Source organism: Centruroides sculpturatus, unplaced genomic scaffold (assembly GCF_000671375.1).
Source record: "Centruroides sculpturatus isolate CEXI.00-Female unplaced genomic scaffold, Cexi_2.0 scaffold2178, whole genome shotgun sequence".
In the NCBI taxonomy this organism is placed as follows: domain Eukaryota; kingdom Metazoa; phylum Arthropoda; class Arachnida; order Scorpiones; family Buthidae; genus Centruroides; species Centruroides sculpturatus.
The window spans coordinates 25,942-42,961 of NW_019386330.1; the positions used below are offsets into that span (position 1 = coordinate 25,942).

General features: G+C 30.1%; 1 protein-coding gene across 1 annotated transcript in view; it reads left to right on the forward strand.

Annotated features, from left to right (window-relative positions):
• LOC111614571 (succinate--CoA ligase [ADP/GDP-forming] subunit alpha, mitochondrial-like) overlaps positions 1–16,194 on the forward strand; it is a 19,383-nt gene extending 3,189 nt beyond the window's left edge. Inside the window, exons 2-3 of the mRNA XM_023355943.1 lie at positions 15,077–15,296; positions 15,516–16,194. Of these exons, the coding sequence (XP_023211711.1) occupies positions 15,077–15,296; positions 15,516–15,574 (279 nt within the window). The 3' untranslated portion in view covers positions 15,575–16,194. The remainder of the gene's footprint in view (positions 1–15,076; positions 15,297–15,515) is intronic.
• Positions 16,195–17,020: the final 826 nt, after the last annotated feature.

Consider the following 17,020-nt stretch of genomic DNA (forward strand, 5'->3'; position numbering starts at 1 on the left):
TCATAAAAGATTACATTAATAATGATTAATAAATAATAAAATTTATAAAATATAATAATAATTTATAAATATAAAAAAGTTTATATATTCTATAATGTTAACAATTATTTATATGATCTTAAATATGATTGTAATTTCACTTATTGATAAATTGATACGGGACTTCTCTCTTTTAATAACAATTTAAAGATCTTTGAATTGTTTTTTTACAATTAAGGAATAAGAGGTATATATTTTATAATGTACTGTTTTCATTAAATATTATAAAATGTATTTATTAAAATTTATCATCCTTTTCTTATTATAATTAGTCGTAATTGTGATATTAGCCTTTTCACGTTGAAGTTGATTGTTTTTATCATATAAGGTTGTACAGATGGGATTTAAAAAATTTTTAAGTACCATGGATGATAAGTATTATGATTTAAACTGGTTTGATCAGCATTTATAGGCTGAATCTATTAGCGTGGTGTATCCAAATTTCCAATCCCGGATACTATCTTTGAATAACAATTCTGATACACCAAAAGAATTTAGTATTTTATTTAATTTAGTTTTCCAAAGTTTTATAGATGTTGCTTTTTTGCTGCTTTTAATTATTTTATTATGTAGAAAGCTGATATTACTGTCACTTCTAAATTTTAAATGGTAATAGAATTTAATGATTTGTTTTATAAAGAATGGGAATGTGCAGATATTGTTGGTTTTGTGACAAATTGCATAGCCTGTTACAGTTCTTTCTAAATGAAATAGTCTGCAGAGGAAATAAATTTGGAAAGATTCTAGTTTATACAAGTAGTCAAGTCTCCAGATTGGAGATGCGTAGTATATGATTGGATTAATAGTTGAATTATAGAGCTTCATATGGATAGTTAAGTTAGAAATTTTTAATTTAGAATATAAATATAACAGATTACCTATGGCATGTTTTACCTTGTTGTCTAAGTATGAAAGATGTGATTTAAATGTATGGTTCCAGTCAAATACAACACTCAAATAATTAATTTCATTTACTGTCTGCAGTGGATTATTATCTAGATATAGCACAGTTTTTTTTTGGAGATTCTACTATTGTTACAGAATGTAATAACTTTAGTTTTGACAGAGTTTATAGTTAAGTGAATTGATTTAACAAGATAGGAATTTAACTGATTAATTTTTCTTTGTAATGAAACTTTTTGTAGGAGCAAAGACATCAAGGTCATCCACAAATAACACATAGTGGAAAACTCTGTCACCAATCTCTATCCCATCTGAACGATCTTGAAAGATTTGATCAGTTTCAAGTAAATAGAAGTTTAATAAGTAAGGTGACAGAGGGTCACCCTGAAGTATGCCTCGTGTTAATGTTAATGGTGGAGAAACAGATTTTTCCTGTTTAATAGTTGCATTATAAGTTGAAAATAGCTTAAATATTGTAGTAGCAAATTGGTTTCCTGATCCTTTAGCTTTTAACTTATACACTAATAGCAGAACATAAACAGAATCAAAGGGTTTTTGAATATCTATAAAAGCTACATTTATTTATTTAGTACAAGGGAAAGCCCTGTATGTACGGGCTCTTATAACTGAAATTACAAACTGTAGTAAATAACACTACAAAAAAAAAAACAAATTAATACAACAATATAACGCGTGACAATTAGACTGAAAAGAAAAATTACAAGACAACACCAGGTTAATATCATCCGAAACAATAATAGCATTTATATTCTTATAAATAAAATACATAAATAAGACAAATGAAAAAATGGCAGCAAATGGTCGGCATAAACAAAATATAATAAATAAAAGAAAAGAAAAAAGCAAGCCATTACCTGCAAAAGAGTAAACAATTATTTAAAATACGCCCAAAAGCGCCGACCATAAATGCTGCCAACTCTCAAACACTAAATCGTTCACTTAAATAGTTAATTTACACCTCCTGGTGGTAAGCATCTGCAAAAGAGTAAACAATTATTTAAAATACGCCCAAAAGCGCCGACCATAAATGCTGCCCTATAAAAGCTACATAAAATCTTTGTTTTTTACTCACTTGAATTGTATTATGGATGATAACAGGAAAATAGCAGATTCTGTTCCTTTATTTTTGAAAAAGGAATATTGAAACTTTGCTTCGAGATCCATTATCTTGGTCCAGTACTGAAATTTTGTAGCTAGTAGTGATGTAAAACATTTTCTTAAAGTTGACATTAATACAATCGGCCTATAATTATTTGGAGAAAGTTTACCACCATTTTTGTATATCATTGTGAGTATTACTGATTTCCAGTAGTCTGGATAAGTGATTATTTTATACATAGAATTGAAGAGGTGTAACAACTTCACTCTTTCTTGAGTTGGTAGTGTTTTTAAGAAATTGGTTGGAATAAGGTCACTTCTGGGTGATGTCTTTGCGAGTTTTATTTATAATTTTATCTAATTCCTCTATTCCTATTGTAATATAAAATAATAAATTAATATCAATAATAAATTCCTATTACAAATAATAATAATAATTTATTGTTAATTTAAAATTATTGCTAGGATGCCTCTAGTGCCTGTTTTTGGCATATCGTTATGCAGACGGACTGACGGACGGACACGCATTCAATGGGTTATATATGTTACTGTAAATGCTCGAACTATGGTAAATCTTAAGATTTTCCAGTAAAACCTAAGATTTACCAAATCATTGTGGTAAAAGTCTGAAATGTTTTGCGATCATTGTTAATTTCGAACTTTTACCAGCATTTACTTGGTATATCTTGGTTTTTTCTCAGAGACATGGTAAATGTTGAAAAAATAATCCCCGATCCTGTACCGCACCGCCTTCGCTTGCCGCATTCCATTGTTTGACACGTTAGAATGCGCACATTAATTCTAATCTTGTTTCAGATTTCTCTGTCTAAAAGTTATTTATGAATCAAGATGAGTGTGAAATGGAGATTTTATGAAATAATGGACAAGCTCATTGCAAGCAAGAAAGATAATAACTTTTATCTCAATAGGGACAAATACGCAAATGTTTGGAGGAAGTAAATGCTGCAAAGAACATGAAAAAGAAACAAGCTGTTCGTTACAGGCATATAAAGCGTTATGACATTCTGACTATAGGTGGCGAAGAAAAAGTAATTGCGCCTATGAAGGAGGAGGATGGAGAAATAAGGTATTACATTTGTTACGAGGACTTATTCAACATTCTCGAAGAAACGCGTGTTGCTGTTGGCCACATTGGGTGGACACAGATGCTTAAGGAATGTAATCGCAAGTATAAAAATGTAACAGTTGAGGCTACTATGACATATTTGAAGCTATGTCAACCTTGCCAAAAGAAGCAGAAGACTTTGAAAAAGGGCATTGTCATCAGACCTATACTTCATAGTGAAATGAACTCACACTGTCCGGTTGATCTAATACATCTACAAACTACCCCAGATGGAAATTATAAATTTATTTTAGGTTACCAAAACCATCTTACCAAATCTGTGATCCTTCATGTGCTTCAAACTAAACTCACCGTAGAAGTTGCATATCATCTTTTGGATATTTTCACCACTTTTGGAGCGTCGAGCATCCTTCATTCTGATAATGGCCAACCAAACTATTGAGAGTTTATGCTCCGTGTGGCCGGATGTAAAAATCTTACATGGAAAGGCGAGACATAGCCAAAGTCAAGGATCAGCGGAGCGTGCTAATCAAGACATAGAAAATATGTTGAGCGCATGGATGGAAACCAATCAGTTATCAAAGTGGTAAGAGGGTTAAAGATTCATCCAGACGATGAAAAATAGAGCATATCACGAGGGAATCAAATGTTCTCCCTACGAAGCAATGTTTGGTTGTCCAATGAAAATGGGCCTTGCAACTTCAGCAATCCCTAATGATATGATTAGAGTTATAAGATCTGAAGAAGATTTAGAGAAGTTGTTGCATTTGCATGACAATATGGAACAAAATAATGACGTTGAAAATGCAATCAAACAGGACAAGGAAGAAAGCATTGTTGAAAATGAGTCAGAAGGGGATATAGACAATAGCACTGTCAACAATAAAACACAAGAAGATGAAATGATAATTACTGAGATGATGAAGGCGAAGCAAATAACTGATGATTCCAATGTAACGATTCAGAGACAGAAAACACGATTGAGTCTCAGGAAGTTCTTGTAACTATAGAGCCAATACCAAAAAAGATAAAATCTGTAGTAACTATAAGAAACAATGAAAAATTGAATTTGGAGAAACAAGCTGAAGAAATGAAAGCCATGTCTGTTGATAAATATCCAAATATGAAAATTGGCCAAAATGTAAGACTGAAAGTGCCCGAAATTGACAAAACTAAAACTGACCCGAAAAGCGTTATTGCAGTTGTAATAGATGTAAAGGACAATGAGTTTTACCAACTAGGTACCAAAATTAATTTACCTCATGCCCTGAAGACTTTATCAAGATTGAAGAAGTTGTTAAAGATAAAGAAGCGAGTCTATGAGAAGTTGTCGCAAAATTGTCTTTGACCAGAGGTTTCAAGAAATGCAACTGCCTAAAAAAATGCGTAACGAAGAAGTGCGCTTGCGAGTCATCAGGATTTCTTTGTAATTCTAAATGCCATGATAGCTCTCCATGTTGTAACAAGTAAAATCCTTTTTTTACTTTTATTAAATGACAATGAATACCAAATGATCAGAAAAAATACTGTGATTACTGATTAGCTTAGCCAACGTAAGCTATTATATTATTTTTGACAAGATAATTTAATTTTTTTAATGTTAAAAAAGTATTTTTAAATTGTTTCACTAGTTATTAATAAATAGGACTTAGTAAGTTGACTGTTTATAATAATTGCAATAAATGATTATTAAAATACTCATAGTTTTATTTTCAAAAACCAACATTTACTAGTTGTCTTTACTAAAACCTAGCATGTACCAAATTCTAATGGTAAAAGCCCGGAAAATTATCTCACTTCATAAAAATCCTTACATTTACCAACTGATGTTGGTTAATCCGAAGATTTACAAATAAAACCTAGGATTTACCAATATACGGGCTTTTACAGTAACATATACATATAGATTATAAAATTTATAAAAATAACAAGAGAGTGTAAAAACGTACAGTATAACATTACAATCTTTTTGTCAAAATTAATTTCAGCTTTTGCCCTCTTCATTTGACTTTACAGACACAGTATTATTACATTATTAATATACATGTTATGAATGTTCTACATATTAATTTTAAATCACAATTTCTATGAATTAAAACATTGTTTTACATTCATATTCATTTTGATACATGTTACAATTTTATTTTTTCTTAATTAATTCTTTCCTGTCTATTTTCTTCATAAACATGGAGTTTTTATAACCTATTAAAAGCATTTCATAATGTATTCTCTACATTTAAATTAGTCTATGTAAATATCTAACAATTCCTGCATTGTATTTTAATTTAGGATTTTCAGCATTACATATACCTTTATTTTAAAAGATTTTTTAGTATTAGGATATGTTTAGCTTATATGTATAATTGTATTTTTCATTTTAGATTTACTTTACATTAAATTTCATAACTTTCATGTACTTACAATTGTTTTTGTTCATTTTAATTCTGATTTATAATATTAACAGAAAGTTATCTTTTACTAAATATTAGGCACACATTTATATTTACTGTCATTTCATTTAAAATAAACTGTGCCTCCTGATAGGAGAAGATCTACCTGAATGCTCTCTGTGCCACTGTCTTTTAACAATCAAACATATTTTAACTGCAAGTGAGAGTTTTACTCAATTGCTACAATAATATTTTAAGCTGGCTAATTTGAATCTTTTAGCCCTTATTGGTAAATGTTTTAATCCTTCTGGGCTTTTTGCCCTTTTATCAGATACAGTAGAACCTCGATTATCCGGACTAATTGGGGATGAAGGTAGTCCGGATAAGGAAAAATCCGGATAATCGAAACAGATACTTTGTCTTTTATCGATGACATATCGGTAATATTAAAAGTAAATACTGTATTTAAATCGTGATCAAATTTTCAAGAAACAAACGTTCGTATTGAATTTGGACTACTACTGACCAACGCTAACAGACTACCTATTATTTAAAAGGCCCTCTAATGGCGCAAGAAGACGGATTTTATAAAATAAAAAGCAGTCGAAACTGCATTTTTATGAATAAAAATTTGACAAACTATTTATCGTTTTATGACGACTAAAATTTTTTCGTCGCGTTCGCGGCTTTTAAGTAATGCGTAAACCTTCGAGGCGCGAGGCCCTTCGGACTGCGAGGCATAGGCGGTGGCCCACGTCGTCCATGCCTTACGCCGCCCTTGGTCATAGAAATGATGTAATTTGAATATAAATTATTTATAAATACGTATGTCAAGTTATATTTTTATTACGACGCAAAATATATTTAAGAGTTTACGGCCACTGTGCCGGGTGAGACGTTGTTGAAACAAAAAAAAAGTTATGCATTCCATCACGTACATAAACAGTGTCGTAATTCGCCAAATGCAAATCAGCAAATTCGTAAAATTTTTTGTTTATTTTGAACAATCCGGATAATCGAAAATCCGGATAATGGAGGTCCGGATAATGGAGGTTCTACTGTATTAATATTTAAAGAGAAATATGATTGTATTTGTCTTGTGGCATGCATTTTTGTTACATTTACTTATAAAAACTTTATAAAAAGAGAAAAAGTATTAGTATTATCATATCTAGTTACATTACTTTATTATTGTAGACCATTTTATGTATATCTTATGTACTTTTAAATTTTTTTGGTCATTTAATAATTTTACCACAGTATATTATTGCATATTGAAATTTTATAGTTTTTACAGCTTTTTTTACAAGCATGCTTCTATTTTATGTTTACTATATTGTTTGCACAGCATGGTCCATGAGGCCCTTTTGCCATTAAGTAGCACTATACCAACCAACCAACCTGAAAAAAGTTAACAGTTGCAATATTAAATGTATGTGATTTGAATTGTCACAGTTTTAAATGCGAATCTTTACAATGTTTCATTGAATCTTCATCACTCCAATTTTTCAATTTACTGATTTCTTTTATAAGTTTAAAGTTTTCGCTTTCTTATTATAAGGGTGCAAATGTTTCTTTGCCTGAAGCAATTGTCATGTCTAAAGTAGTGAAAAAAAAAATTAAATTTTAAAATTTTGCTTTGGATCTTATTTCATCTGATGCTTTAAAAGAAAACATTTTTGTTTTTAAATTTCTGGGAAAATAGCACATAATCTTGAAATTGATTTCATTTCTTTTGCAAATGTAATATTATTTTCAAAATGTTGGTTTGTTCAGTATTTATTTAGTTTTTGTATGATAGAATCAAGATTTGCAATAATTTTGCTTATGTTGTAGGTCAGGTTTTGTATTATTTTGCTTACAATATTTAGGAGATTTAAGATTTTGTACCAAACAAGAATAGAGCAAATAAATTTAAAGGAACAAAATGTTTCGAAATTAAATTGTTAGTTCATACTCTTGAGTCAATATTTTTCATTTCATCTTTTGTAATTTGACATTATAAAAAACATTACATAGGGTGTAGTAAATTTCCTTAATATTACTTTTAAAATTTGCTTGACAGTATTTAGACAAATAATTTGAAAAATACAAATAAAAAATGATAAAACAAACAAACTTATAGCAATTGTTTACATATTTCTAAGATCGTAGCCAAAGGGGACATGATATCTCGTGGCAATTTTAGATAGACTTTTCACAAGTTTCTGGTTTGTTACATTAATGGCTACAGAGACAGAAAATAGCCAACTATTGTTTATAAGAAGTTTACTTTTGATTTTATGAGCCAATAATTTGCCTGCTTACCTGTAATTGTTTCACAATGGTAGTGGGAGGTGTGCTCTGAAATATTTATGGACTGGGGATGGTGAAAAAGCATTTATTGGCTAAGACAGAGAGTAGACACCTAGAAGAAAGTGAATCAGTGCTTAAATTGCTGAAATTTTGATTACTGTTTGTAGGCTAAACATTGGTAATTCCCGATATTTGATGAAAATGAATTTATAAACTAAGTAATGTATTATAAGATAAGATGTAAAATTATGCTTGTAAGTAGCATACAATATATTAAATTAAAAAATTGAGTCCCTTTGAGTAAATTTAAATTTATAACTGTTTGCAAAAAATCCTTATTGTAAGAAGAAAATTGGAAATTTGTAGAAGTGTTTAAGAGAGCAACTTTATGTTAAATCTACAAACAAAATATTGATGGTGAGTGAATGGTTCTGTGATATTTCAATAAACTAATGATTGGAATTATGTTTAAACATGCAATTGTCATTTTTTTTATTGTATTGTGCATTTAAATTCTATTAGCTATTTGGACCTTATTAGTTTTTGCTGCGAATTTCTAGACATATCAAACACAAGGAAAGGACTATCCAATGATTAAATATCTTTGATTATAGAAGCAAAAAATACTGTTTAACTGATGGATAATGTTAGTTGAATATATCTCGAGTATCTGCCAATATATCTCGCAATTATTATTCGAGATGCCATCAAAATATCGTCAATTTGAAAAGGATAAATTTTTTAACGTCGTGAGGATGGAAAGTGTTCAACATACAAGCAAATATTTATTGTGATATCATCACAATGCCGGTCTGCAATCTTAAATCATATTTGTAATTTATTTAATTTAAAATATATCCTTCCCATTTGAAGTTAGTAATGGCTTGTCCCTGTACATCATACTTTTCCTCTTGGCCATTGAGTCATCCTGGTTATCAATTTACATTCATGGGAAAATTTCAAATTGAGTTAACAAAATTTTGGTTTTCCTTGGAAGTTTGTGTATATTTAATTTGGGCCTCATCGCCTTAACACACTTATATATCATGATAATACATTATAAAAAATGAATTATAAAAAATATAATTCAAACATTAAGTTAAAATCATATTTATAAACATTAACAATAAGGCAATACATACAATGGTATAACACTAAGGTATAACATTACTTTTTGTCATCATGAATACATTTATGTTGAGAGTGTGGTCACTTTAATAGTATAGTTAACATGCCCATTTATGAAATATATGTGCAATAATTAAATAATTTTATATTGAATTTATTAATGTTTATCCAACAAAATCCTTCCAAAGTTATGTTTTTTTGTTCAAATTTCTTCAAAACTTATTTTATAATGAAAACAAAAACATTATGTGATAATGTGATATCTTGAGTATTTTTAATAAATATTTTAAAAACTGTAAATAATAATAAATTTTATTTTATATTAAGTAACTAAGTCAGGCCTGGTCAACCCAAATTGTTTCGCGGGCTACTTTGATCATGTGTAACATTATGGTGGGCCACAATTTAGGCAAATGTGCTTTTAAAAAAGTAAAACAAATACAAAATGAATAAGATTTTGTTATACCAAGAGTTTGTACTCACACTTGCACATTATAACAATGACACATGCAAATTTTCATTTATTTAATTGTTTTGGTATACACATAACGGGGAAACAAAAGTTTTAATAGATATATAATATCACTTAGTAGGCCACACAATTTAACGTGATGGGCCGCGGGTTGGCTGGGCATGAACTAAGTTAAAAATTTTCACATTTCTCCATAACATAACTGAATAAAATATGGTCCATTTTGATTAGTCAGTTTTATAATTATTATAATCAATACTAAAATAAAAATACTGCAGTTACAATATAAACTCTTTTCATTTGAATTTCATAATAAAGATTTAAAATTTTATTAAAATACTTTTATTAATAATTTCACTTTCTAAAAATATTACCTACCATGATCATTTCTCTATTATGTTTTATTTTCATGTGTCGGACTAAAGAGCTTTTATGGATTGTAGCTCTTCAAGTAAATAATGCACTGATAATTTCATACAGTGCTGTGAGAAATTTTGGGCTGTTTAAGACTCGAAGGATTATGAAATTCTTTCCAACTGTGCATTCGTAATTTCACTTTCTAAAAATATTACCTACCATGATCATTTCTCTATTGTGTTTTACTTTCATGTGTCGGACTAAAGAGCTTTTATGGATTGTAGCTCTTCAAGTAAATTATGCACTGATAATTTCGTACAGAGCTGTGAGAAATTTTGGGCTGTTTAAGACTCGAAGGATATATGAAATTCTTTCCAAGTGTGCATTTGTAGATATTCGTTTTGAAAAAATTTGTTGAGTAAAAATAATAAATTGATACATAATAAAATATATTAATTAAAAAAATTAAAAAACTATTGGAGGTCATTTTTGACATCAGAAACTAGTTTTAAATAACTTTACCAAAAGAAAATCCGTGCACTACAACTTAGGAACCATGAATGAAATTTGATAAAAAAAAACTCTCATTAAAAACAATTAAGCCATAATCGAGCCTTTACAAAGGCTCATTAAAATCGCGATAAAATTTTTTTGCGCGGGTAAAAATTTTTGAAAAAATTTGGAGACCTAAAAAACATTCCAAAAATCCAAAAAAATCAAAAATTTTTTTTCGGGCTGAAAGGACCGAGTATTATGTAACACTAAAAACTTGCCCGAGTTATTTCGGGACCGGGCGTTAAGTTAATAACTCAGACCTTTGAAAGATTAGTATAGTAATACTATGGATGAGAAACAATAATGACGGTAAATGGAGAGTTAACTTGACTCTAGTTAATTCAAATGTATTGCAAACTGTTGATGTTTTTTTCCCTCCCCTCTGTCGATGGAATCTTTTAATTTTAGGTTATGGAGATATAGCACACATATCAGGATCATGTTTTATATTCTCACAACCCAGCTCACTCTTCTGTAAAATCAATAGCATAGTACTAGTATGGATGAGGAACAATAACAGTGAAAAAAACAATATTTCTTTCACAAAGCAATATTTATTTAATTTTTTCATAAGGCAATATTCATAACAATATTTATTTAAACTGCTATGGTACAGACAACGCTCACATCATGCAAAAGACAAATTTACATCGTAAATTAATTTAAAATTGAAGCAATTTAAGAAAAATAAAATAAAAAGCCTACATTATCATCTTTCTTGCTTTTGTGCTTGCAAATGTTGTTATTAATTTAGAATAAATTAATTCCTGGGCAATACTATTCTTGATAGATAAAACTGCTAGATTTGACAGTCTATCCTGACACATGGTTGAACGTAAATAAGTTTTAATTTACTGAAACTTTGTTTTCCTTTAGCAACAGTTATAGGTATGGTCAGCAAAATTCGAAGTGCAGCCTGAAATGCAATTATCCTGGCTGTTATCACAGCAGACTAATAACTCTGGTACTCTTTTACAAATTCATAGCAGTTCTTCAGCAATTGTGTAGCATTTGGTAAATACATAGTTTCAGACTGCATAGCCTTGCTTACAATGTTTACTTGAAATAATATATCATAACAAACCACTATTGTTACTATAAACTCAAATTGCTTTATGATCTGAATCAGGGACAAGGCCTCTGATGCTGCAACTGGGTCATTTGTTTCTTCGTGAAGATCCAGAAGGGCGTCACAAACTGAAGAGTAGTGATAATGAACTGCAGCAAGACTAGAAACTCTACTCTCCCACAATGAGTTCCACAAACTGTTTTCAGCGATAGTCCTTCTATGTGCTTGGATATCACTTCCTATCACTTTGTTGATGCAGAGCATAGAACAAACAGTCTTTGAAGAAATCCGAACAAAGAAACCAATTTAACAGATGTTTTAGCGGCATCTGCTATTACCAAATTTAAGCAATGACAGCCATGTGGATTAAAAATGCTTGTGGATATTGGTTCAGAATTTTGCTTTGGACACCTTTGTTTATTCCTACCATATTCGATCCATTATCATATCCTTGGCCTCGACAATCATTCATATCCAACTCGAACTCTTGCACAATATCATCAAGAAAGAGGCCATTGAGTCTAGCTTCTGAAGAGCACTTACCGGCTTGTAAGTAACGAAACACTTACGCAATTGGACTTTACTTTCATTAATGTCAACAAAATGCAAAGTTAAAGATAACTTGTTCTTTCAAACACCATAACTGTGTATTTCTATTAATAGGACTAATTATACTGGTGTATAGAATTATAGCAACACAGTCACACAGATTAAAATTGGTTTATTTATTTTTACCTGTAATTATTATACTGGTGTATAGAATTATAGCAACACAGTCACACAGATTAAAATTGGTTTATTTATTTTTACCTGTAATTATTATACTGGTGTATAGAATTATAGCAACACAGTCACACAGATTAAAATTGGTTTATTTATGATTATTTATGATTACAGGTAATCATAAATAATCATAAATAAACCAATTTGTGGAATTTAAAATGTATTGGGTATAGTAATGTTGTTTGATTACAAATTAGATATCTTCATTAGAATGAAAATTTCTAAGAATTCAACTTGGAATCAAACTTGGAATAATATGAATATGTACTGAAGATAATATGTATAAAGAATAGACAAAGTTTGTTCTTTATACATATTATCTTCTATAGCTATTTTGTTATGTTTCCAACAACCAATTTTTTAGTGATAAAAAAAAATGTTGTTTAGTTTATTTCAAGTTAGCTGATGGTATTTACATTTAATAAAATGTAGTAAAGATAAAATATACTAAATATCACCAGGAAGATGTTTCAATCAATTTGCATTATTCAGAGGCATAGTCTTCGTAAAAACAGAGACGACTATGGAACTAATAGAGACACTTGTGAAGACTGATAGCTAGTGCAGTGCTTAAAATAGGGAAAAAATAAATCTCTTACTTTGTTGTGGTCCTACCATCCAGAACTATTCCAACTGGTCTCAAATTACTACAGAAGAAATTTGAACTTGATATATTAATATCTAGAGGTAGCTCAATGACCACAAAGTTTATAAAAACAGCAATTTATGATAAATGAAAACATACAAGACCAGTTTTGATAAACCAGACTTGTTTCACTTTTTTGGACAATTACAGACAAATTAAATAGTCATGTAGACTCTACAATATTCAAAAGCTTGATAGTTTACAAACCAAAAATGAACGAAAACATTTTTAAATCTCACAATTCACAAAATTTGAAATTTTCAGTACAATGTTCAATGCATCTTTATCAGTTTATTTTGGTAGAGGCAGAGAGTATCTCTTTCTTGCTGTCTGAATAAGCATAACAGTGCTGTTGAACAACTTACAGCAAATACTGAAGTTCTAATTCATCATGAGTCTTTAGGCCACTGAATTCCTAGATGAGTGTGACTATGTGTTCTGCATGGTCATTAACAACTTTAATGACATGTACTGACTCTGCAGCCTTCTGGTAGTCCTCTCTATCTTTCCAAGGATCAGGATCTACAGTGTGAAATGTATCTGGAAGTTCCATTAATTCAAATAGTCTGTGACTTTGCAGATATAAAACACACAAGATTTTTTCCCATGAATGTGTCCAAGTAACACTGATTCACTTAGTGTGACCCTGTTCAGTGTTGTCATCATTTTGCATTACTGTAATCATTAGCCTCTTTGTAGCAGAACTTACATGGTTATCGAAAAAAGCAAAAGCAATCAAATCTGGTGACAAATACCATAAGTGTTTAGAAAATTTGAGAGATGCTGCCTCGGATATTGTCATATTGATTGTCGAATATTCAAGAAGTGATTTCAGAAGTTGAAGATTGTTGTTAGGAGCACTGGTTGCCAATGGAGCTGAAATCCAGGCTTTCAAGTACACATGTGCAGCAAAGACACACAAATCCTGTAGTCCCAAGGTCACCAAACTTTTTGATTGTTGACCCCCAACAAGTTTTCGAAACATCACATCAACCCCCACCAAAAAGTTTGTGTTACAAGCAAAACGAAGTACTTACTATTTTAATACATTTCTTTTAATTTGCATTTGTTTTTTCATTTATTGTATATTTGTTAATAATAATTTTTGTAACTGATAATCAGTGAGACAGATAAGCTTGATCCTTAGCTCCCCCTTATCCTTAGCTTAAGCTTGATAATCAACCCCCCAATAATGTTATATCAACCACTTTGGTGACCCCAGCATAGTCCCTTCTCGTTGTCTTTTGTTAAGTGGGAACTGGCTCTAAACATCCACATTTTCAAACTGTAAATTACCTTCGAGAGTCAGTGTGCATGATGCATGGCTCCAGGTGCCATAAATCGGACCACTCTCTGTGGGATCAAACCAAGAAAGATAATAACAAGTTTAGTGAATTCTCTGTTGTTATCTCTTGGCTGACTGTTTTCCAGATAGCTTTTTGCAAACTCAACAACACCATCTTTGATGTCTTGCAGTGATTTTGATACTGTGTTATTTGTAAATCCTGTTTTACATTTCTGTTGATCAATTAACTGCCAATGATGTTGAAGTCACTTAGAGTGGAACTTCTGGTGATGATGTGATCCCAGACATACTTCAAACATTGCACCAATGATCAGCTCTATTATATGTCTGCATGCTAGTGATAGCAGTTTCTTACCTAGCTTTTGTTCTAAGAGGACATAGATGCTAGCAATCCGGCTAGTGCTGGAGCTTGTATCAAAAGACCATACAAGCCAAATAGCCAATAGGGTCTGATGTAAACAGTCACAATCAGGGTCAGCCTCAATCAGAAACAGGGAAAAACATCAGCAAGATGTCAGCAAAATAATGATCACGAGTCATGACAGAAATTAATTTTGTGCGAATGTCATGTAACTAATGTGTGATTAATTTAATGGTTTATTTTTTTAAATGACCAACTAGTTTTACAAATTGTTGTGCTAAAATGGATACATTGTGGTTCAACCTTGTGATTGCCATATGCTCATTCTTACTATTTGGAACCTAAAAAATTTCAGTGATGTTGAGCTACCAGTAAATATTCACCAATGGATTAGATTTTTGGCACAAATTTTTTCTATTTATATATTTGAATGGAAATAGAGGGTATGAGGTTCACATAAATTGTGGAAATAAGCTCCACACTACTGATTGCTAAAGACTTTTAGTATCTTCTGTACTTTTTAATGTTTAGTTTATATTTCACTACCTTTTTTATTTTATTTAAAGCCTGAAGAGTGCAAGATTGGCATTATGCCAGGACATATTCATCAGGCAGGTAAAATAGGAATAGTATCAAGATCAGGAACATTAACATATGAAGCAGTACATCAGACTACAGCAGTGGGATTAGGGCAGTCACTTTGCATTGGTATTGGAGGAGATCCTTTTAATGGAACTGATTTTATTGATTGCTTAGAAATATTTCTCAATGATCCTGATACTAAAGGTAAGTATTTTTTATTCAGTTTTCTTTCTATTCATTGCATAACTTATAAGTAACAAATTATACCAAAATGTACAAAACTAATGTTGCTAATGTGATAACTGTTATTTTGGGCCAAAGTAGTTTTCTTTGAAAATGTTGAAAATTGTATTTTACATTTTTTTTGGTCATAAAATCAATTGCTTATTATAGTATTTAAAAAGTTTTTATTTTTGTAATTAGCTGGAGATGTTGCTTTTAGTAATATGTATATATTCATCATATCTAATAAATCATATTAGATTGTGTTAATCCACAGTTAGTCATGCCAATAAGAAATCCTTCTTTCCTTTCAATATTTTGTATGTTTCACATTTTAAGCTAAGATATATTTTAATTTTATAAGTTTGTCTACTGCTTTAGTTAATGTTGAAATTGCTATGAAAACCAAGCATTTTCCACATTTATTTTACTTGGAGCAAATATAAATGTGCTATTACATGAAGTTTCCTGCTACATGAGCACACATGTTTGTTTATTACTTAATAGTCATTAGTGACCCAGAAATCAATATGCTATTAAACATTAATAATACAAAGCTGATATCAGCAATATTTGCCAGATACAATCTCTTATTTTTGTAACCACCAAAAAGGGGTTTGTAGGCAAATAAACAAATTTATTATGTCCTTTCAATCCAACATTCACCAGAGGTCAAGAACTGCTCAAAAGACAATTTTAATTCACAGATCTTTAATTATATGCATTTTGGATTGGAGTTTATACCGATCTTTCCTCAGTGTCGGTGTACTCTGCATCAGTTTTGAGTTTTCTTAATAACCTTACATCAGTCACAGTTACAAACCCTGTTTGGTGGTTACAAAAATAATAAACATTAATATGTAATTATAAATTATTTTCATTAAATTATCTGAATANGCTATTAAACATTAATAATACAAAGCTGATATCAGCAATATTTGCCAGATACGATCTCTTATTTTTGTAACCACCAAAAAGGGGTTTGTAGGCAAATAAACAAATTTATTATGTCCTTTCAATCCAACATTTACCAGAGGTCAAGAACAGCTCAAAAGACAATTTTAATTCACAGATCTTTAATTATATGCATTTTGTATTGGAGTTTGTACCGATCTTTCCTCAGTGTCGGTGTACTCTGCATCAGTTTTGAGTTTTCTTAATAACCTTACATCAGTTACAGTTACAAACCCTGTTTGGTGGTTACAAAAATAATAAACATTAATATGTAATTATAAATTATTTTCATTAAATTATCAGAATAATATAACCAATAATGGCACAACCAATACATTTGTGGATTTACTTTTAAATTAGAAAACTTTTAAAATATCGGTTTATATCGTTCATAAAGATTATGTATATAAGGCATTTTAACGTATTATTATTTATACAATTTTTTACATTATATCTGTAATTTATAAAAGAAGTATACCACTTACAAATTTTACTCTTTGGATAGTCATTCAATAAATATTTTCTAAATAATTGTTTAATTTCTTTATTTATATCTTCCTTAAGTGATGTTCTGTTTAGTATTTTCCTCAATTTTATAGTAAAAACATTTCTCTTAGTCTCTATAGGGCAATAAGATCTATAACTAATTGTTTTTTCTGTATTACATAATTTTTCATACTTACGAAACACCAGTGGCGTTTTCTCACGTTTAATAGTCACATCCAAATAGTTTATTTCCTGATTCTGTTCTA